At 34.6% G+C, this 22,804-nt stretch overlaps 1 protein-coding gene across 9 annotated transcripts in view; it reads right to left on the bottom strand.

Annotated features, from left to right (window-relative positions):
• ARHGEF7 (Rho guanine nucleotide exchange factor 7) overlaps positions 1–22,804 on the bottom strand; it is a 314,501-nt gene that overhangs the window by 184,094 nt on the left and 107,603 nt on the right. For 4 of the 9 annotated variants that reach the window (XM_074192051.1, XM_074192046.1, XM_074192042.1 and 1 more), the window contains exon 3: positions 10,424–10,508. In XM_074192051.1, the coding sequence (XP_074048152.1) occupies positions 10,424–10,508 (85 nt within the window). Of the gene's footprint in view, positions 1–10,423; positions 10,509–13,809; positions 14,055–21,543; positions 22,048–22,804 lie in introns of those variants that run through there. The other 5 variants (XM_074192047.1, XM_074192044.1, XM_074192048.1 and 2 more) reach the window with 5 other exon arrangements.

Raw genomic sequence — 22,804 nt, 5'->3', positions numbered from 1 at the left:
TCCTATTTCCTTAGCTCCTATACTATCATCAGCACCTTGAAGGAAAAGTAAAGGAGGTGGGATTATAATTCCTCAATTTTTCTTCCTTACAGGTCTGAAAGGTTTGGGGAAAGCAAAACTGTGAGAATAAAACATATTTATGGACTTTTTCTATCCAGTTTCTTCTTATAGATAACTATCACAGACTTTTTTTAAAAAAAAAACAGGCTTGAACCTTTAAGAGTCTTTAAAATGTATTTCATAAATGGATCAGAAATATGATCACATGCAAAATTTAGGCACTACTTTTCTATTTAAACAATTGAACAATTTAAAATACAAAAGATAGTATTACTTCTACTTTGATTTACAACAGTATTACTTCTATTTTGATTTACAACTCTATACAGATGTGTAACTGTCCTTAATTACCAATTTATCAATATCAATACTGTATATTTACACAAAACAGAAAGCCTTTCTAGTCACTAGCTTTCTCTACCCATCCAATTTAGAATTGGAATTTAAAGCTGGGAAGCATCCCTTTATACCATCTAGGACAATATCTTCATTATGAAGAAACTAAGACTCAGAGAAATAAAATGATTTATCTACGGTTTCATAATTAGTAATGGAAACAGGATTTGAATCTCAGTTGTCTTCTGACAATTACTATACCTGTAACCTTAAAGGACTATTTGATTCCCTGGGCTTCAAATACCTAATTTGTAGGTAAATGATCTCTGAAAGTCATTTCAGGCATAGGGTTATGATCTATATATCTTCTGAATCATTCCACTGTACCTGTCTCTCTCTATCCTAGAGGTTTTTATTTTCTTAGTCTTTCTTCCTCACTGAATAAATAAAAACCTGGATTTTCATCACTCCATATCTCTAATTGTTTTCTATAAGTTTAGCTGCTCTTTGGACTACTTCCCTGATCTCTTATCACTTCTGGTTCCTTGATCTGAAAACTAATCTAAAGTTTTGAAGCTTATTTCATTCAACTATAATATTCTCTCCCAAAGTTTGTCACTATCACTTATAAAAGTGTATCATTAAGTGTTCTCCCAACTTTATATGTCTATGACTTGGCTTCCCAACTTGTTCTTGATCCCTTCACCTTACATCAGACTTAAGAGACTTCAATATTTACAACGATTTGAATCTTCCAACAGCCTGTCCTCTCAATTCTTTACATTCCTTAGATTTTACATCATATATCTCTAATTCTCTGCAAATCATTCACCATCCATACCATAATTCTCACTATATCTCCATTTTCTGCCATCAACAATAAAACATATATATATATATATATATATATAGTTCTTTAAAATATACAGAGCTTTAAAATTCATCAGTTCAATTTGACTCTTAAAGAACTATCCTATGAAGAAGATACTTCTGGTATTATTATCTCCATTTTTAAGTAGAGGAAACTAGGGGCAGCTAGGTGGTGCAGTAGATTGAGCACTAGTCATGAGGTCAGGAGGACCTGAGATCAACTCCAGTCTCGGACACTTGACACTTAATAACTGTGTGACCTTGAGCAAGTCACTCGAGTCTGAATGCCTCATCCCACCCCACCCCCCAAAATGCAGTATCATCCTCTTTCCAATATCCTAAATTCTAATATCTCCCTCTACTGTCTTCCCATTGCTCCTATTCCCTTAATCTTTCCAAATCTACTCTTTGCCTTCCCTGTGACTTTTGGTCTACCAATTTCTTCTTATTTTCCTAGTTCATCATCTGGTCTTACTTTCCTCCCTAGTCAGTCATGACACTTTAATCAACTATTTCAAAAATGACTTATTGCTCTACCCTCAAATTCTTTGCCCTCCTGACATTCAAGTTCTCCTAATTCTCAACAACTAGATAACTCTTATTCCTGAGCAAACAGTACTTAAAAAAATTCAGAGGGGCAGCTAGGTAGTGCAGTGGATAAAGCACTGGCCCTGGAATCAGGAGTACCTGAGTTCAAATCCAGCCTCAGACATTTAATAATTACCTAGCCGTGTGGCCTTGGGCAAGCCACTTAACCCCATTGCCTTGCAAAAAAACCTAAAAAAAAAAATCATAAAATCACTAACTAAAATTCAATTAAAAATCAGACTTTCTTAATCTTAACTGGTTCTCACTGAATTGTTATCATCCTTTCTATTCATCTCTTACAGATTTTTCTAGCACATTTTTCCTATAACAACTTTCGAAAAACATTATACCACTTGGTGAGAAGACTGGAGTTATCAGACATCAACTTCCCCAGATTTTCTCCTCTATTTTTTCTACACTTCTCAATACTTCCACTCAAACGTTTTTTCTTTCCAACCAATATCAAAATTGCCAAGGTCAGTTACTCCATCTGTACACTCTTTCTGAAACTCTGATCATGTACCATCAAAAATATCCTATCATATATTTTCAGTCTCTCCTTCTACTGGCTCCTTTTCACCTGATCTCTACCCCATCCTGAGGGGAGGGAAATTCTATTAGTTAAACTGAAAATCTTATTTTTCTTGCCTTCACCACTAAACTTTTTGAAAGAATAGTCAATCTACATTCATTGATTCTGCTTCTTTTCCAGGCAATGTGCGATTCATTCCCCAAACCTTACTAAACTCTTTTTGCTGTAACAAAGAAATGGAAACAAAGAGGATGCACATCAACTGGTTTATTAGTATAATGGGACATTATTATACAATAGGAAATATGAAGAGCATGAATTTGGAGAGACCTGGGAAAATTTGTATGAACTAATAAAGTAAAATGATGTGAACTACGAGATCACTTTACCCAAAAATCACAATGTAAAGAATGTAATGTAAACAAAAACTTTGAAGACCTACAAAATTCTAATCAACACAGGAACCAATCATGACTTCAGAAGACTAATGAAGGATGCTACCCTCTGTTGTTAGAGAAGTAATGAATAAGTTACACATACATTTTCAGACAGCCAATGTGCTAAATTGTTTCTGCTCAACAACATGACTTTCTCGGACAAGGCTAAAGGACAAAGTGACAGAGATTCATAAAGAAAGAAAAAGAGAATATCAAACACTAAAAAATAAAAGATCAGAAAAAAACACAAGCAGAAATTTTCTAACTACCATAATTAATTTAATAAACACTTATAAAGGGATAGCTAAATAGAGTAATGGACAAAGAAAGTACTTGCCTTGAAATCAGGAAGACTCGTCTTCATCTTCCTGAGTTCAAATCCAACATTAAACATTTACCAACCTGAGGCAGGTTACTTTCTGTAAAATGAGTTGGGGAAAGAAATGGAAACTATTCCAGTATTTTTATCAAGAAAATCCTTAATGGGGTCGCAAAGAGTTAGATATGAATAAACAAGAAGGGTGGAATGCCAAACTCTTCCCCCCAAAAAAACAGGGAAATTCTATAAATACCATATTAAACTCAGAATAAAGTTTTAAAAAATTAACTACAGAAGGTTTCAGTTTCAAATCTTTTTTCTTCTTTGAATTTTGCAATATTTCAATTTATTGGTGTTTTAAGTTCATGACAAAAAAGAAACTTTTTTTAATTAGGTGACCAGTGTCAAGACAGACACTAAATTCCTAGTACTAGTCAACTAGGAATTTAGCACACATGATTACATAAAGAAAACTAAAGTGGATATAGATGATCCATCCAACAGGATCTATGAGTCCAATACTTTGGTAGTACACTGAAAGTTGGGCCATGGTCAACTCAAGAGGGATCACACCAGAGAATGTCATCACTCTACCAGTTCAAACTCAAAAATCATAGGCATCATATAGTCCCATTTAGTCAAAATTTAAAGTATGAGCCAGGAAATAGTATTAGATAGAAATATAAAGATAAGACAGAGTCAGATTGTTGGGCTCTCTGAACTAAGAATCAGCAGTTTAAATATTATCCATTATACTTTTCACCCTAGGTATCATTTATTCTTACTTCTCTCACTCATACCAAATAAATAAATTGCCAGATTCTTATTATTTTACCTTGACAATATCTTTCAAACATATTCCCTACTTTTCCCTTTTTTTAAAGATTTTATTTATTTTGAGTTTTACAATATTTTCCCTATTCTTCCTTCTCCCCCCCACCCCCACAGAAGGCAGTCTGTTAGTCTTTATATTTTTTCCATGGTATACAATGATCTAAGTTGAATGTGATGAGAGAGAAATCATATCCTTAAGGAAGAAAAATAAAGTATAAGAGATAGCAAAATTACATAAGATAGCAGGTTTTTCTCCTAAATTGAAGGCAATAGTCTTTGGTCTTTGGTATTTGTTCAAACTCCACATTTCTTTCTCTGGATACAGATGGTATTCTCCATCACAGATCGCCCAAAATTGTCCCTGATTGTTGCACTGATGGAATGAGCAAGTCCATCAAGGTTGATCATCACCCCCATGTTGCTGTTATCCTCCTTTTCATTCTTAAGAAAAACCTTAGAAGGGATACTGGAAAGATGATAGAATAAGTCAGAAAATTCCTCTCTCTCCAGATATTCTCTATTAACAAGGCAAAAAAACACTTGGGAGTGAAAGAACAGTTAAAAACAAAAGTTGCAGCAGAAAAGTATTCCTTCTGAGAAGACAAGGAAAGATCCTGGGACAGAGTTTCCGCTGGCTGAGTAAAGTACCATACCTCCAGAGTAGCTCCCTGAAAAAGCAAAAGTTGAGCCCTCAGGGCAGCCTGTTGGGAGGTAGCCTCTTCCTAAGCCACAGGAATTTTCATCTCCTGAACAGTGTAAGGAGCAGGGGAGTGGGGAAGAAAGACAATCCCTGTTAATAAGGGATGCCAGGTCCAGCTCTTCAGGTGAGATGCTATCCTGAAAAAGAAGGCATCAGCACATCCCACCTCTCCCCCACTGGTGAAAGCAGAGGCAGTGGCCCAGAGACACTGCTGGATGTGGACTCTTACAATATAATTGAGTTTTCTGTCTTGATTCCAGTTTAGAGGGGAGAACTAAAGGTTATACCCACTAGAGGGTTCTTAGGGAGTAAGATCATTTCCAGCACAGTGTGATGAGGGGACCCAGCTATGGTTTGGGGCGGGGGGCGGGAAGGACAGAGCTCCTGAGATCAGAGCTACCATTCCTCATACTGCAGGATCAGAGTTGAATATAAGAAAAAGCTGTGGCCCCCAATTTTTTTTAAATGAGTAAGCAAAGGAAAAAGAATCTAACCATAAATAGTTACCATGAGAATATAGAGACCAGGTCAGTCAAAGGACCTCCAACCCCAAATAGCAATATCAAATGGCTACTTGTTCAAAAAAGAATTCATAGAGGAACTCAAATAAGCTTTTAAAAATCAAATAAGAGAGATTGTGGAAAAACTAAAAAAAAAAAAAAAAAAAACGAACTTATGAAAAGAAAAATAAACCAACTGGAAAAGGAAATCCAGAGCCCTAAGTAAGAAAATGACCTTGAAAACTGAATGGAGCAAGGGAAAGTCAATGAAGTTATAAGAGATGAAGAAATAATAAAACAAAAAATAATGAAAAAATAGAAGAGAAGGTGAAACACCTCACAAGGAAAACAACAGATTTGGAGAACAGCTCAAAAAACAAAAACATAATCAGACAACCTGAAAAGGATGATCAAAAAAAGGAATCAATACAATAATACAAGAAATAATTAAAGAAAATTGTCCTGAAGTATTAGAATAAAGGAGAAAAAGAAAAAATTTACTGATCACCACCTAAAAGAGATCCAAGAAGGAAAACTGACAGGAGTAACATAGCTAAATTCCAACAACCCCAGGTTAAGGAGAAAATATTAAAAGCAACAAGAAAAAATAATTCAAATATGGCAGAACCACAATTACCATTATGTAAGACCTAGCAGCAGCCACCTTAAAAGATCATAGGTCCTCAATACAATATATCAAAGAGCAAAGGATCTGAAGTTGCGGCTAAAAATATCAAACCCAGCAATACTAGGCATAATCTGGAATGAAAAAAATGATAGTCAATAAATTGCCAGAATTTCTGGATTTTGTTGCAAAAAATACCTGAACTTTTGACATATAAAAATCAAAGAAATATAAGGTAAATATCAAAGAGAAATTACAAAGGAATTAATAAGGATAAATTTTTTTACTATCTATTTGTGGAAGTGTAAACCATATGTACAAGATTATGATTAGTAATTGCAGAGTTTGAAGGAAAGATGGAATAAAGCTGAGTAGGATGGAATTTTTCAAAGACAAAATGATCAAGGGAAAAATTTTTTTAAAAGTTACTTATACAAATGAGTTGTGATGAGAAAAAGTGATACAGAGGAACTGCATGGGAAAGGAAAGGCTAATAGTTCTAGAAACCTACTCTCATCAGGAAAGGGTTAAAAAGGAGACAATACATCCATACAAATATACATATATATTTATATATAGTTATAAAAGCCCTCAAAATTCAGAAAGAAATAAGAGGAAGGAATAGGGAGGATAATAAGTTAGAGATAAGGAAAAGGATAAGAGAGTGTACATAGAAGAGCTTGTAAATTAATGGGGGTTGTAGGAGAGTGTGTAAGGGAAAGATTCCTTGAAAGGCAACTGATTAAGAAATAATAGGCAAAGTAGTAAGTAGAAAAAGAGTGAGGAAGAACTGTTGTTTTCAAGAAATATTATAGAAATGAGAGATCACACAAATCAGACGTGTGTGTATATGCATATGGGGGGGTGTGCATATGCGTGTGTGTCTATGTCTGTGTATATATGTGTGCATATACATGCTTAATTATAGCTGGCCTGGGAGGAGATAGGAAGGAAAAAAGATAAAGTAAACAAGACACATCAAAAAACATATGAAAATCTACAAGAAGGCAAAAAAAAAAGATGGATGACTTGAATACAATGTTTAATATTTATCAAATACGCTTTCTTGAAACCAAAATTTATTGTTTTATATTATCAATCCTCTCATGTTTTGCTACACACATGACAATGTTTTGTTTTTATTTTGTAAAATAAAAAAAATTAGATAAAAAAAAGAATAATCCTAAATCTCTCATAACTGGTCTTCCTGCCCCTTCAATTCATCCTTAACACAAACATAAAAAAAAAAAAAATTCCTAAAATCTTCAGATAAGTTTCCCCATTGTCAAATGGATCAACTATAAAGTTCATATTCTAGCATCCAAAGTTTTCTATCCCTACCCTACTTTTCTAGTCTTCTGCTAATTTCTTTTGGCATATTCTATGTACAAAAGAATATAGATTACAATTCATTTCCTATTCTCAACTTGTCATCTTTCATTTCCATGGTTTTGCTTTACACCGTCATCTATGTCTGGAATGCATTCTCATTTCTATTGCCCTCCTTTCTATTGAGGTCCCTCTTTTCAATTAAGATCCAGCTCAAGTATTAACTTCAATTTAAGTTTTACTCTCCAAAAATGTTCCAGATGCCTTTTCCTTCCAATATGAAAATAATCTATCTCTTCCTCCTTAAATTTTTCATAGTAATGTTCAAATTTTATTCTAAACTTAGTAAGCATTCAAATATACAAACAAGAATTTCAAAAATCCTCAAAAACCATAAATATTAATATTTTCAGCTTAGTATATATGACAGTTACAAAAAATACCCTATTTGCTTTTGTGTCCTCTTCTACAATGTTTTTCTTCTATGTAATTTTATAGATTATGTTGTCAGATTTTTTAAAAATATAATCATACTCAGTATATATACATATATAACATATATGTGTGTTTGTGCATATATTGTTGTTATTTTTATTCTGATTTGGCTACTTTCATTCTGAATTTCTTCACATGGATAGAGTACTAGCCCTGGAGTCAGGAGGACCTGAGTTCAAGTCCAGCCTCAGACATTTAATAATTGCCTAGCTGTGTGACTTAAGGCAAGTCACTTAACCCTACTGTCTTGCAAAAGCCAAAAAAGAAAAAAACTGAATTTCTTCACAGGAGAGATAATGGACAATGGATAAGGTGTTGGTCCCCAAGGCAGAAAGATTGAGGTTCAAGTCAGTGTCCTACTCTGTAAAATTAGGTAGTTGAACTCAAAGATATTGGAGGTTCATTTCAGTTCTAAATCTATGATCCTAAGATCTTGCAATATGAATTCTATATTTCACTGAATTCTTCAAAACAGTGCTCTTTTATGCCACACAAATATTTGAATACACTCATCAATCATAATTTGGCAATCAATACGCATTTATTAATCCTCTACTATGTGCCAGACTGCTAGGTACTGAAATGCAGGACAACATAAATACGTACAACAGATGTCTTAAAAGAAGTGAGAAATTCTATTTGAAGACTTGAGTTACTTGGGTTGTTCCCCTTTTTTGTTATTAAATAACATTGCTTTGAATAATTTTTGTAATTATGAGTTCTTTTTTTTCCCTTTTAACATATTTTCAAAGTATAATCTCAGTAATGTCTGGTGAAAAAAAAAATGGAATTTCCCCATTTAGTGCATCATAAGCTATATATGTAATGCTTTATATTTGATGGTTATTATATTTATTTCTTTTCTTCATTCCTTTTACTTTATATATTTAGTTCTTGTTCCTAATTACTACTATTTTCCCTGCTCCAAGATTCAGATTTTCTAGAGATTATTTTCCATTTATTTCCTCCCAAATGTTCTAATTTGATGGCCCTTACCAGAGACTTTCTTATGTACAGTTGGGTGGGTTTCAATCTTGCACTTAAAAAGTCAAGACTATCAGACTGCCTTCTGGGGGGGGGGGTGGAGGAAGGGAAGCAAGATTGGGGGGAGATTGTACAATTCAAAAAAACATTTTAAAAAAGAACAAAAAAAAAGTCAAGATAGTTTTGGTGTATAGAACCACCAAGAATACAACACCTAAATTCCTTCACCATATAAGAGATGGTATGACCTACTCTTAAAGCAAATTCTGGACCTCAGAACAACTTTATTTTGTACTACTATACAACAGGCTGTCATCAAATTACCACTCTCCAATAAAAGGAAAAATCAGGTGCTTCCTCTCTGCTTTCCTTCTCATTCATTATAGTTCAAAAATAGTCAAGTATAATAATCTGGCATTTCTTTCAGTGTATGGATATCATGTGTGATAAGAGATCTGACCAGTGTCCTTATTCCATAGAAATAAAATCTTAGAGCTAATACTACAAGGTAATAAGACAGAGTATTATTTTCCTAATACTTTTTTTTTTTAGTTTTTGCAAGGCAAACGGGTTTAAGTGGCTTGTCCAAGGCCACATAGCTAGGTAATTATTAAGTGTCTGAGGCCAGACTTGAACTCAGGTACTCCTGACTCCAGGGCCAGTGCTCTATCCACTGTGCCACCTAGCCGCCCCTTTCCTCATACTTTTAAAGCATTCCTTTCTCGTTATTCATGAAGATAAACCTCCGTTGATAAATCTCTTATTTTGTTATCTATTAAATTTCCAACAAAGCAAAAATTAAGAAAGATTGAAAGATAAATAAAACCAGCCTCTGGAATCTTTCCTTTTTGAATCATGAAGTTGATTTCAAAACAGGATTTACAGACATATTCCAGGAACAAAATCAAAATAGGATTTCTCACCACTTATAATTAGTTTAGAGTTGTAAAGATAGTCCCACCAGTCTTAGCACACAGGTAAATGAGTAGGATATAAACTGGGATAGGAGAATACCAAAGACCATGTGCTTCTGGGTACCCTTACAGCTGTTGTGACTTTAGAAAAGCCTATGTGTTTTGGGGGATTATTCCCTAAGCTACTTTCTTTGATCATAATACATTCTATACTGTGGACAATAGCTCCTAACAGATCCTACATGAAAAGCCTTTTCCATACAAGCACAGGGACAGGTATAAAAAGGCATATCATGAGAGGGCTATGGCAAATTTATTTTTTAAACTACAGCACTCATTAAACACTGACTAAGGTTTACAGTTGTTATCAGTCAATAGAACATAAGTTCCTTGGCAGCAGAACATGGCTTTACTTAGTATTTATTTATTTTTGCATTTGTGTTTTCAAACCATAATACAATGTCTAGAATATGGTAGGTTCTTAATAAATGCTACTGAATGACTGGATAGAAGGAAATCTCAAATCCTTAATATATTAAAACCCTGTACCTACTAATCTGGAATGGTACCACAATACCCACTAGATATATAGCTATGTCTCAAGTCACAGCAACAAGTCTGCTGTTTACCCAAATCTTAAGATATCAGAGTAAAGATGTGTCAAACTCAAGAGAAGAATTTCTTCACAATAACAAAAACAATAAAACAAAAATCAGTCAAAATTAGTGTAAAGAAAGGACAGCTTATTAAAAATAAACTGGAAAATGCTCACTTTTCTCTATTAATAATAAATAAATAAAAGTGTACTGTACTGAAACACTCTTGAAAATGATAATGCCAGGTCACTCCTCTCCTTCCCCATCCCCAACTAGAATTCAATGAAGTACAACAGAATCTTACCTGCGGTGACTTTATTTAGAGTGACTAAGGAGCTAAGAACCTTGTTAAAGTTCTGTCCCTGATATAGATCATTTGCATCAAATGTCTGAAAAAGAGAGGGAAAAAAAGGTAAAATTAGTAAAATTTCAAATCTGTTTTAGGCTTAATCATAAGATCAACTATAAAATGATACAGGGATACACCTAAGGTTATAAAAATGAAAAACTCCCTCTTTCTCTGAGTATCAGTGTGATCCTCCTTAGTTCTGGTTCAATTTCCAAAGTATCAGGAATTGTACTCCATGATCTGTCCACTCTTTAGGTTGTTTTTTTTTTGATCTGTCCATTCTTAACCTAAGGCTAGACCTTGTCCCACTGCACATCATTCAATAAATGTTCAATAACAATAATAAAGTTTTGTTTTCCTCCTACTGTCAGATTAATGAAAGGTATCTGGCACCCAGCGCAGACTAGTTCAATAAGGGAAAAAGTGTAGGTCAAGCAGAGTATGAGGCTCCTTTTCCTATTAAGGGTACAAGAGATAAAATACCAGGCCACTCCAGCATTAACAATGGAAAAGCACTATATTCATCTATGAGTCACTAGTTCACATACAAATATAAAAAGCAAAGGAAGGACAGAAAAAGGTATTTAAAATGTAAAACAAGAATAGTAGTTAAAAAGCAAGAGTTCCACAAGACTCAAACGAAGCAAAATTTGAAAATTCAACTCCCGATGTGTGTCTCAAAGAGGCTTTAGATGTTTATTATTACATATGCAAGCTAATTCATAACAAAATACAAGTGAAAAGTAGAAGACTCATCTGGTATTAAAGATAATATAGATATGTATAAATAAATTATTAAAAAATAATATTAAAAATCCTTCCTAGTTGTACTCTCACATTTCTTTGATACTCTGCAGTGGGTTGCTTAATTATTTATTACACATAACACACACACACACATACACACACTTCATAAGCATATTTCTAATTTTAGTACAGAATACTAGAAGTCAGACAACAATTATGTCTGAAGCTGCAGTTTTCCTATATGGGAAGTCCAAAAACATACAAATACCCAAGGTTGGTCACTTCAAAGAAATGTATCAGTGCTAGAAATGGGAAAGTTCATATTCACCATTTGGACAATAGAGAAGAAATCTTGAGTCATAAATTAAGAGTTGGACTACCTCTGTATTTTAATCCAAACATAAAAATAATCCTTAATCCAATGCTTATCAAAAATAATTAATATAATATCAACATTCCTCTCAAAGTCACAGAACATGGAGAAAATACTACACTAGAACATAAACAAAATTATGATTTTTATGAATGTAAGATTTCTCTGTACATATTATTTATGTCATAGTCACAACTCTAAGAGGAGGAAAATCCCTTGCTTTATTGCTCTGAAATCTAAATCTTCCAATCTCCATCTCTTCATGCTTTAGCACCTAAATTTTAATTGAAATTAAATTAAAGTTCTATGTAAGAGGCCTGGGGGAAAGTTTATTTAAATCAAATGTCAAAATGACATTCATTAAAATACTTATTATTAAGATACTTACTCAAGTATTTTAGTCTAGAAAAATGACTTGCTTTTTGGTATTGTGTGTCTAAAATTAATGAAAAGACAAGTAAAAATGACTACATTAAATTACAAAGGTGGGATCTGGATCTGTAATTCCACAAAGTTTTGTGACTTTGAGAGGCTTGTTAATGTTATTTTAGATTATTTTTCCTTTTTTTTTTAAGGTTTTGCAAGGCAAATAGGATTAAGTGGCTTGCCCAAGGCGACACAGCTAGGTAATTATTAAATGTCTGAGACCTGATTTGAACTCAGGTACTCCTGACTCCAGGGCTGGTGCTTTATCCACTGCACCACCTAGTCACCCCTAGATTATCTTTTAATAAGTATTGGATTAAGGGTTACATTCCACTTTTATGTTTGGACTAAAGTATGGAGGAAGTCCACCTCTAAACCTATGATCCCATGACTCCCAGACACGATTTTTCTATAAGGAAAAAAGGAGGGGACAGGACTTCAGAACAACCTAGAAAGACCTGCATGAACTGATTCTGAGTAAAGAGAGCAGAACCAGAAGAACACTGTACACAGCACCAGCAACATTGAATAGTGATCAACTATGATGAACTTGTTCGTTTCAGTAAAACAATAATCAAAGGCAATTCTAAAAGACTTGTGATGAAAATACCAACTCTATTCAGAGCAGGAACTGTGGAGCCTGAATGCAAAGCAAAACTTACAATCTTCAATTGTTAAAAGTTGTCTTATGTGTAATGCTGCTTTTTTTGCTAATGGCTTTTTCATTCAGTTTAGATTTGATTCTTCTTTCACAATATGATTAATATGGATATTTGAGGGGATGGCTACGCGCCATAGTGGATAAAGCACCAGCCCTGGAGTCAGGAGGACCTGAATTCAAATCCAGCCTCAGACAGAAGGTGGGGGGGGGGGAGATGTAAACCTCAAAACCTTGCAAAATATGATTGCTGCAAATTACAACTGCATGTAGTTAGAAAAATAATAAATAAAATATTTAAATTCAAATGAACAAATAACTCCCAGGGGAGAAAATTCCCTGTCACCAATATAGATCAGAACTTTTCCTACAACTTAATAATCTTAGAAAGTTGACCAACTTTACATAGCCAGGATGTGTCAAAGGGCTAAAAGGCCCACTCTATCTATTGAAATTTCCTGCCTCTCACTAAATTATATAAAATATAATTTAATGACAAAAGTAAATAAGAAGAAAGATAAAACTACTTAAAGCAAATAAAGTGAAAGCTAACTATTTTAACTCTGCATTTTAATATATAAACATGTCTAAAAATACATTTGGAATCAAATTAGAATTGAAGTTATTAGCAAAAATGAAATTCAACAAAAAAAATTTTTTAGAGATTTCAACTATTTGTATAAATTTAGTAAGATAGTTTTTAATATGAAAGCTAAAATTCAAGTACGATCTGATAGAGGCAGAAATTAAGATTCCCTTCTATAAAAGAAACTACTATATATTCCTGACAGGCACAATAGCTTATCTGAGAAGGGAGCAGATAATTTCGAAAGTTCTAAAAAACTATGACAAAGTACAACTAACTTCAGAGGAAACAAATATCTGATCCAAAGAAATTCAAACAAAAAATAACAGAATGTATGTTTCTTAGCTTTAAATTTTGTGTTTAGGCTTTTGAGGTTTTGCAGGGATACCCCCCCCCCCCCCCCCCGCCTAGGACCTCAGTTACTTTCTCATTTAAATAATGTAATTATATTAGGTATGCCGACTAAATAAAGGAACAGTCAAACTTAAACATTCAATCTGATTCTAAGAACTGAAAGTTTGAAGTAAAAGTATATATAAATTTTGACTAACCTTCATTGTGGAGAAAAAGGCAGCACTTCACCAGATGAGTTAAATGCAAGAATAACAGGATGTTAAAAATACAGAGTTTCCTGTTGTTGCAGAACTATTCCTTTTTCCTATTTGGATACTAAGTACCACGTGACTGGTTGAAATTATCTACCAATGGGCTTCAACATGATGTTAGAACTTCAGTGAATATACACATATCATTGGTATTACTTAACAGGAAACAAGACAATGAAATGAGATGTTTTCTGCAGACCAAAAAAAAAAAAAATTTAATATTTAGCATATTAAGTGATCTAATATTTTCTTCTATTGAAAAATAGTAAAATATTTCCTTAAAATAGTAAAATATTTTTCTAGAAATCTATTAAGGACAGGAATAAAAGAATTTCAGGGGAACTTATTACAATGAACTTATTTCGAGTTTAGTCTTCCTAAAAACTAGTTCGATTTTACTTAGATAACTATCTCTTTACAAACATTGTAATTTTTTCTTGGTGAATTAAATTCACATTTAATATAATCGATAGTTTCTTACTCAATAGCTTCTAATCTTAAATGTTGTATTTTGGGATTTTAAAAAAAAATATGTATTTTTTTCTGAATTTACAATTTTCTCCCTAATCTTGCTTCTGCCTCCCCACCCCACCCCCACAGAAGGCAGTCTATTAGTCTTTATATTGTTTCCATGCTATATGCTATACATTGATCTAAGTTGAATGTGCTGAGAGAGAAATCAAATCCTTAAGGAAAAAAATAATAAAAGAGATAATACTAAGATAACAGGGTTTTCTTTCTCTGGATACAGATGGTATTCTCCATCACAGATACCCCAAAATTGTCCCTGAATGTTGCACTGATGGGATGAGCAAGTCCATTAAGGTTGATCAGTTGATCATCACCCCCCCATGTTGCTGTTATGGTATACAGTGTTCTTTTGGTTCTGCTCATCTTGTTCAGCATCAGTTCAAGCAAATCCTTCCAGAAATTTCTAAATTGCCATCCCTCTACTTTCTAAAAGAACAATAATGTTCCATAACATACATATACCACAATTTGTTCAATCATTCCCCAACTGGTGGACATTCACTCGATTTTCAATTCTTTGCCTTCACATACAGAGCTGCTGTGAATATTTTTGTACAAGTGATGATGTTTTTACCCTTTTTCATAATCTCTTCAGGGTACAGACCCAGTAATGGTATTTCTGGATCAAAGGGTATGCACATTTTTGTTGTCCTTTGGGCATAATTCCAAATTCCAAACCTCCAGAAAGGTTAGATGAATTCACAGCTCTACCACAATGCATTAGTGTATCAGATTTCCCACATCCCTTCCAACACTGATCATTGTCCTTTCTGGTCATATTGGCCAATCTGAGAGGTTTGAGGTGGTACCTCAGAGATGCTTTAAGTTGTATTTCTCTAATAATTAATAATTTAGAACAATTTTTCATATGACTATAGCTTTGATTTCCTCATCTGTAAATTGCCTCCACATGTCCTTAGACCATTTGTCAATTGGAGAACGGCTTTAGTTTTTTATGTATTTAAATCAGTTCTAGAGCCAAGAAGGCAACATGAAGGTGAGAATTCCTGGAAATCCGTTCCTCAAAAGACTTCAAAAGCCATCAAATTGTGACTCTAGCCAAAATTTAGAGGGAGCAGAGCCCACAGAAAGCCTGAAGGATACAATTTCGCAGTCCAAGACAACTTAGAATTTCTGCAGGAAAGCTATGTTTCACTGGGACCAGGGCTTGGAAAAAGCCACTGTGAGGGCAGCCGAAATGCAGTGCAGCACAGCAAGACCAAGTGCTAGGATCCCTGAGGACTCCCGAGTCCATGACAGAGGGGGTGGTTTCAAAACCTACTGGCCCAGGGATCACCCAGAATACCCTTCACGGGGTGGTGAGAGAACTCTGCTCCAACAGAGTGAGTGTGGAGCAAGGCCAGCCTCAGAGCAGCCCTGCAGTGACAACCTGCAGTGGGAATCAGGGAAGGCAACCTGTATCTCCAGAGTGCAGCCCACACACAATAAGGAGGTCTCTCTGCTCTCCCTAGCGCAGGACTTAGCTCTTTGCCCACACCCAAATCCAGGTTGCAGTTTGGGCCTCCATTCTATCTTAGTGGAGCAGAGACCCCCCTCCCCACATCTCCATGGAAGAAGAAAGGGCCTATGGTCAACCACATACCAAAGCGAAAGCAAGAAAGCAGTCAGAGCCTCTCATAAGACTTTGGAGGAATTAAGGTCCCTGTGGGTTGTCCCCAAAACCCCCCAAAGCTTTTGAAGTGCAGTAAATCAGTCATTGGCTGAGGAAATGAGAAAAGAACAGAAAAAGTAGAATCTGACCATAGAAAATTATTTTGGTCCCATGGAGGATCAAAATACATACTCAGATGACAACAAAATCGAAACTTGTATACCCAGATCTCCAAGAAAAATAGAAAATGGGCTCAGGCTATGAATGAACTCCAAAAAAGACTTTGAAAGCAATTATAGGAGGTAGAGGGAAAAACTAGGAGGAGAAATGAGAACGATGCAGATAAATCATGAGAACCAAATCAGCAGCTTGATGAAAGAAATACAAAAAAAACTGAAGAAAATAGTATGTAAAAACCAATTTAAGCCAAATTCAAAAAGCAAAACAAAAGGCGAATGAGGAGAAGAATGCCTTAAGAAGCAGAAGTGAACAGCTAGAAAAGGAGGTTAAAAAAAAGCTCTCTGAAGAAAAAACTCCTTCAAATGTAGAATGGAACTAAAAGGAAGCTGATGACTTTGCGAGAAATCAGGAAGAAATAAAACTATTCCCAAAAAAACCCCAAAATTAGAAGAAAATGTGAAATATCTCATTGGAAAAACAACTGACCTCGAACACAGATCCAGGAAAGATTATTTAAAAATTATTGGGCTACTTAAAAGTCACAACCAGGAAAAGAGCCTAAGACTTCATTTTTCAATGAAAAATTGCACTGAGATACTAGAAGCAGAGGGTAAAATGGAAATTGAGGGAATTTCCTGGTCACCTCCTGAAAGAGATTCCAAAAGAAAAGCGTCCAGAACTATTATACCCAAATTCCAAAACTCCCAAGTCAAAGTGAAAATACTAAAAGCTGCTAGAAACAAATAATCCAACTACCGTGGCTCTATAGTCCAGAATACACAGGATCTGGCAGCATCTATATGGCTCATAGGGCTTGGAATATGATATTCCAGAAGGCAAAAGATCTTGGTTTACAACTGAAAATCAACTAACTACACAGCAAAACTGATCATCCGCTTTCAGGGGAAAAGACGGACTTTCAATGAAATGGGACTTTCAAACTTTCCTACTGAAACAACCAGACTTGAACAGAAAGTTTGATCTCCAAGTACAGGACTCAGGTGAACCATAGAGGGGGAAGACAAAAAAGGACTATGAGGAAATTCAGTGATGTTTAACTGTTTGTATTCCTGCATGGGAAGAAGATACAACTCATATGAACTTTCTCATTTATAAGAGCTGTTAGAAGGAGCATATATAGACAAGGCACAGGAAGGAGTGGAATATAATGGTATATTATAGTAAAAAGGAATCAATGGGTGATAAAGAAAAGTACTGGGGGGCAGGGCGGCTAGGTGGCTCAGTGGATAAAGCACGGGCCCTGGAGTCAGGAGCACCTGGGTTCAAATCCGGTCTCAGACACTTAATAATTACCTAGCTGTGTGGCCTTGGGCAAGCTACTTAACCCCATTTGCCTTGCACACACACAAAAAAAAAAAAACTAAGAAAAAATTACTGGGAGGAAGAGAAAGGAGAGGAAGAAGGAACTAAGATATTATACATAAGAGTCAATAAAAAGATTTCACAATGGAGTAGAACAGGGGCAGGCAAGGGGAATGAGTGAACCTTCATTTTCATCAGAAATGGCTCAGAGAGGAAATAACATACACCATTAATAGGATATAGAATCTGTCTTACCCTAGAGAAAAAAATGAGATGAAAGGGATGGGATAAAGGGGAATGGGGGAACAGGTGATATAAAAGAAGGACGATTGTGGGAGAGGGTACTGAGATACAACACACTTTTGAACAGGGACAGGGTGAAAGGAGGAAGAGAATAGATTAAATGAGAGGGTGAAAGTATAGAGTGGAGGGAAATACAATTAGTAATAGCAATTATGGAAAAAATAGTGAAGCAACTTCTTTGATGGACTCATGATGAAGAAGGCAATTCATTCCAGAGACAAAGCTATTGGAATGTGAACACAGACTGAAGTACAATTTTTTCTCTCATTATTCTTGAGGTTTTTCCTCTTTTTTGGCGGGGGGGAGGGATTATGTTTACTCTAACAAGATTATTGTAATAATATAAAAAAAATTGGGAAAATAGATAAATTTGACTCAGTTCTCTACATATTTTAGAAATGAGTCCTTTGTCCAAGATACTAGTTGTAAAAACAGTTTCCCAATTTACTACATTGGTTACAGTGGTTTTGTCTGTATAAAAGCTTTTTAAGTTAATGTAATCAAAATTATCTACTTTTTTTACTGTACTCCATCTCTTCCTTGGTCATAAACTGCTTCTCTTTCCATAGATCTGACAGGCAAACTATTCCTTGATAACCTAGTTTGCTTATAATATTGTCTTTTATGTATAAATCCTATATCCATTTTGATCTTACCTTGGTATAGTGTTGGCCTAATCCAAATTTCTGACATACTAACTTCCAATTTTCCCAACAGTTTTTATCTAAGAGATTTTTTTCTCCAAAGCTGGACTTTTTGGGTATATCAAACAGCAGATTACTATAATCATTTCCTGCTATCTCTTTTGAACCTAGTCTATTTCACTGATCCATAATATTTTTAGCCAATACCAGACAGCTTTGATGACTGATGCTTTATAATATAATTTAGATCTGGTAGGGAATACTGTATTTTTTTAAGTGGAATTTAGGATCACACCTTAAAGTCTTCCAAATATCATGGGGTCCTATGAGTGGCTAAGAAAAAGAACAAAAAAATTTATTTTACTGGAGGCTTTTGGGAGAGGGGAGTGGAAAGGGAAAAAATAAATGACTAATGGCAGGAAGGAAGAATTCTATTTTTTTTTAAAAAAAAAGGAAGAAAAACGGCAGGAAGAGGACGTTGGAAGTCATTCTTTATTCATCAGATTTTTATGGCATAGGTACTATGAAATTTTGTTTATATGTTCATCCCACCCCTCAACAAATATTACCCCATCTAACAGATGATAAGAACAACATAGATGGAGGAGAAAAACAAGTAAAATAGAAGATTCAAAAATTAGATAGTGACCCATCATTATCCAAGCACAAAAGCACACAAATGCTCTTATAGAAAACTATAATATCTCTAGCATTTTTTTGTATTTAGGTCAAATAAAGGGGGTAGAATTGTTTAATATGTAAATAAAATAGAACCAACCTGAAAGTTAGTCCATTAAATATGGCTTTTAATACATTACATTTGGAAGGGATGAGGGAAATCTGGGACACTAAAGCATTGTTAGTGGAGCTGTGAACTCATCCAACCTTTCTCCAGAGCAATCTGGAATTTCACCCCAAGAGCAATAAAAATGTGCATGCTCTTTGATTTAGCAATAGCACTACTGGATCTATACCCTGAAGAGATCATGAAAAAGGATAAAAACATCACTTGTAAAAAACATTCACAGCACCTATGTTTGTGGTGGCAAAGAATTGGAAATCAAGTGACTGTCCAATGGCTGAACAAATTCAGGTATATGTAGGTGTTGGATCACTATTGTTCTATTATTAGAAACCAGGAGGGATGGAAATTCCGAGAAGCCTGGAAAGACCAGCATGAATTGATGCTGAGGCAAGATGAACAGAACAAGAAGAACATTGCACACCATAATAGCAACATGGGAGTGGTGATGATTATCCTTAATGGACTTACTCTTTTCATCACTGCCATAATCAGGAACAAATTTAGGGTAGCTGCAATGGAGAAGACAATCTTTAATCCAAAGAATTACCTTTCAATTACCTATCCAAAATATTACCTTCAAGGTTTTTTTTAAAGTTGTCTTACGTACTACATAATTCTGTTATCTCTAATATTTTATTTTCTCTTCAAGGACATGATTTTTCTCTCAACACATTCAATTTTGATCAATGTATAGTATGTAAATAATGTAAAGATTATCAGATTGCCTTCTGTGGGGGGAAAGGAGAGGAAAGGGAGGATGAAGGAAAAATTATAAAATTCAAAAACTTACAAAAAATGATAAGTAGAAACCACTATTGTATATAGTTGGAAAACAAATAAAATATTTATTTAAAAAATTTAAAAACATTACATTAACCTTTGTTATGTATTTTCCTTTATTCCATCAGAAGCAGTAGTTCCTCCCCAGCAAGACAGGTAATTGCAGAGTTCAATGTTACTAAAAACCACAGTAAGCGATGACCGAAATTCCTGCTAAGGGAACTTACTAGTGCCTACACTACGAAATACTATTAGACACACAGAGAAAGAGAAACAATCCTGGCCCAGAATGAAACTGTGATATTTTTGTCCTGGGTCACCAGCTATTACTTACTTTCTCCCACTCATTCCCCAAGTCCATTATCCAATTTCAGTAGTTCCACTGCCTTCTGAAACAGAAGGATTTGAAAAGGTCTTTTCCCATTTGAAACCCATTCACAGGGGTGGCTAGGTGGTGTAGTGGATAAAGCACCAACCCTGGAAGTCAGGAGTACCTGGGTTCAAATCTGGTCTCAGACACTTAATAATTACCTAGCTGTGTGGCCTTGGGCAAGCCACTTAACCCCGTTTGCCTTGCAAAAACCTAAAAAAAAAAAAAAACCCATTCACGAAAAAAATTTTCTGGTTATTCCAGTCATACTATCTTCAATATTAATTTTTTTTTCTATTTTCTTTCTGTGGAATCAGAAATCCTAAGTTATCTTAAAAGAATTTCAAGCACAGGTGAGTAGATAAGAGCCAAATTTTTTTCTGTCAGGGGGAGGGGGGAGGGAAGAAATGGTCATATGATGGTCTAGTTGTTGCCCTTCCATGATACTAATCTACAAACTAGCCCAAAGGCTAACCTGCTTTAGTCATTTCAAGGTAGGATGAGCCAGAAAGAAAAACTATTTATCTTCCTCTATTCCCACTACTATCCCATTCAGGATAAGCCCAAAGCAATAAAGATCTATTTTGGGGGAATGATGAATCCAAAGGGATATACACTAGGATCACTACCTTTTAATATAACTCACTGCTTTCTTCAACTAAGCGTTTATTTACTAGAGCCATCTTTTCCCCTTATCTTATTTTTTCCTTTAAACCTTACCTGCCTTCACTCTCTACTGCCCTTTCTTTTCCCCAATGCAACCATGTTTGGCCTGGGTCTCCACCAAAGAATCCCAGACTCTCAAGATTCTAAAGGGAACATAATAGATCACCTATCCAACCAGTACTTGAATAAGAAGTCTCTCTTCTACAATATACCTAAAATAATACAGTCTATGCCTTAGGAATGATTCCAAAGATGGAGAACATGCTATCGTCCAAGAAAGGCCATATTTCACCTTCATATAAATCTGATAGGAAGTTTCTCCCTAGATCAAGATGAAATTTTCCTCTCTACAACTTTCCCTTCAGCATTCCTATTTCTACTGGGGCAGAAAAGTCAGGTACAATGGATAGAACTGGAAGTCAAAAGGACCTGAGTTTGAATCCAGCCTCAAATACTTGACACTTACTTGCTGTGTGATCTTGGGCAAGTAACCTAATCCTGATAACTCATATCCAGGATCATCTCCAGGTGTCCTGATTCGTATCTGGTCACTGGACCCTGATGACTCCAGAGGAAAAGGTGAGGCTGGTGACTTAGCAGAGCACCCCCTCATTCAAATCCAATTCATGTGCTTGTCATGGCATCACCTCCCTGATGTCGTAGTCTTCTTCAAGAAGAAAGGACAGTCATCATCATCATCATGTTCTACTGGGGCAGAGAATGAATGACAGTACGAAAACCTATTCTATGGGAGAACTTTTCAAAAGCTTTAAGAATTATCATGTCTCCCTCTAAAGTCTAGCCTCCTCTTCATTAAACATCCCTAAATCCCTCAAATTATTATTATCAGATAGCATGAACTCAAGCATAATCATGGATGTATTATGTTAACATATCCTTTAAATAAATGTAGGATTTCACCAAAATTAAAAACACAAACAAAAATGCAAAATTACAAACAAATACTATATATTTTAGCTGAAAATGAGCAGAAGTAATATAGATATATGAAAATAAAACATGTCAGACTTTTTCAACAAGTTGATTTTACTGAATTTTTCCCTTTTTTATAATTCTTTATTCTAAAGTGATCTTTAGAAGAAGTTGGAGAAGGACTACATTAAGAAATTCAGGTGATGAGAAAAAAATATGAACAAAAATTCATTTTAAAAAAGTTAAACCAAAACAATATGTCAAACCACTTGATTAAGCATATAAAAGAAGATGAAAACTGTTATAAGTAGTTCACAATGTCAGCCACAAAATCAATTATATTCCCAATAAAAATAGAAGTTTACAATTTTTACTTTGAATCCCAAGCACCTAATAGGTGCTTCATAGGAACTTAATAAATGTCAACTGATTAACTTAACAGGAAACAGAGAATTAAATAAATAAGCATATCCTTCTAATTAAGTTATATTTTTAAATTGGTATTACAGTAATTTTTACTAGATGAGTTCCACAGAAGTAACTTAAAATTAAGGACTTTAACAGTGAAAATAATCTAAAATCTACTTAGTTCAAGAAAATAATCATAAGCTTATAATAATTAAGTACAAACATATAGCAAATGCTTTGGAAATACAAAAAAAGGAAAAATCAATATAAGAAGCAATTTTTTAAAAATTCTGCACTAGTTTAAGTATATATATATATATTTATTTTAAAATTCCTTACAAAGACATGAGACAATAATTAAGTACTAAAAAAAAAAGAGTAGAACT

The sequence above is a fragment of the Macrotis lagotis genome, chromosome 6 (genome assembly GCF_037893015.1).
Source record: "Macrotis lagotis isolate mMagLag1 chromosome 6, bilby.v1.9.chrom.fasta, whole genome shotgun sequence".
NCBI lineage: Eukaryota > Metazoa > Chordata > Mammalia > Peramelemorphia > Peramelidae > Macrotis > Macrotis lagotis.
Note: the sequence above shows the minus strand (reverse complement) of the source record. Positions and strands in the feature narration are given on the sequence as shown.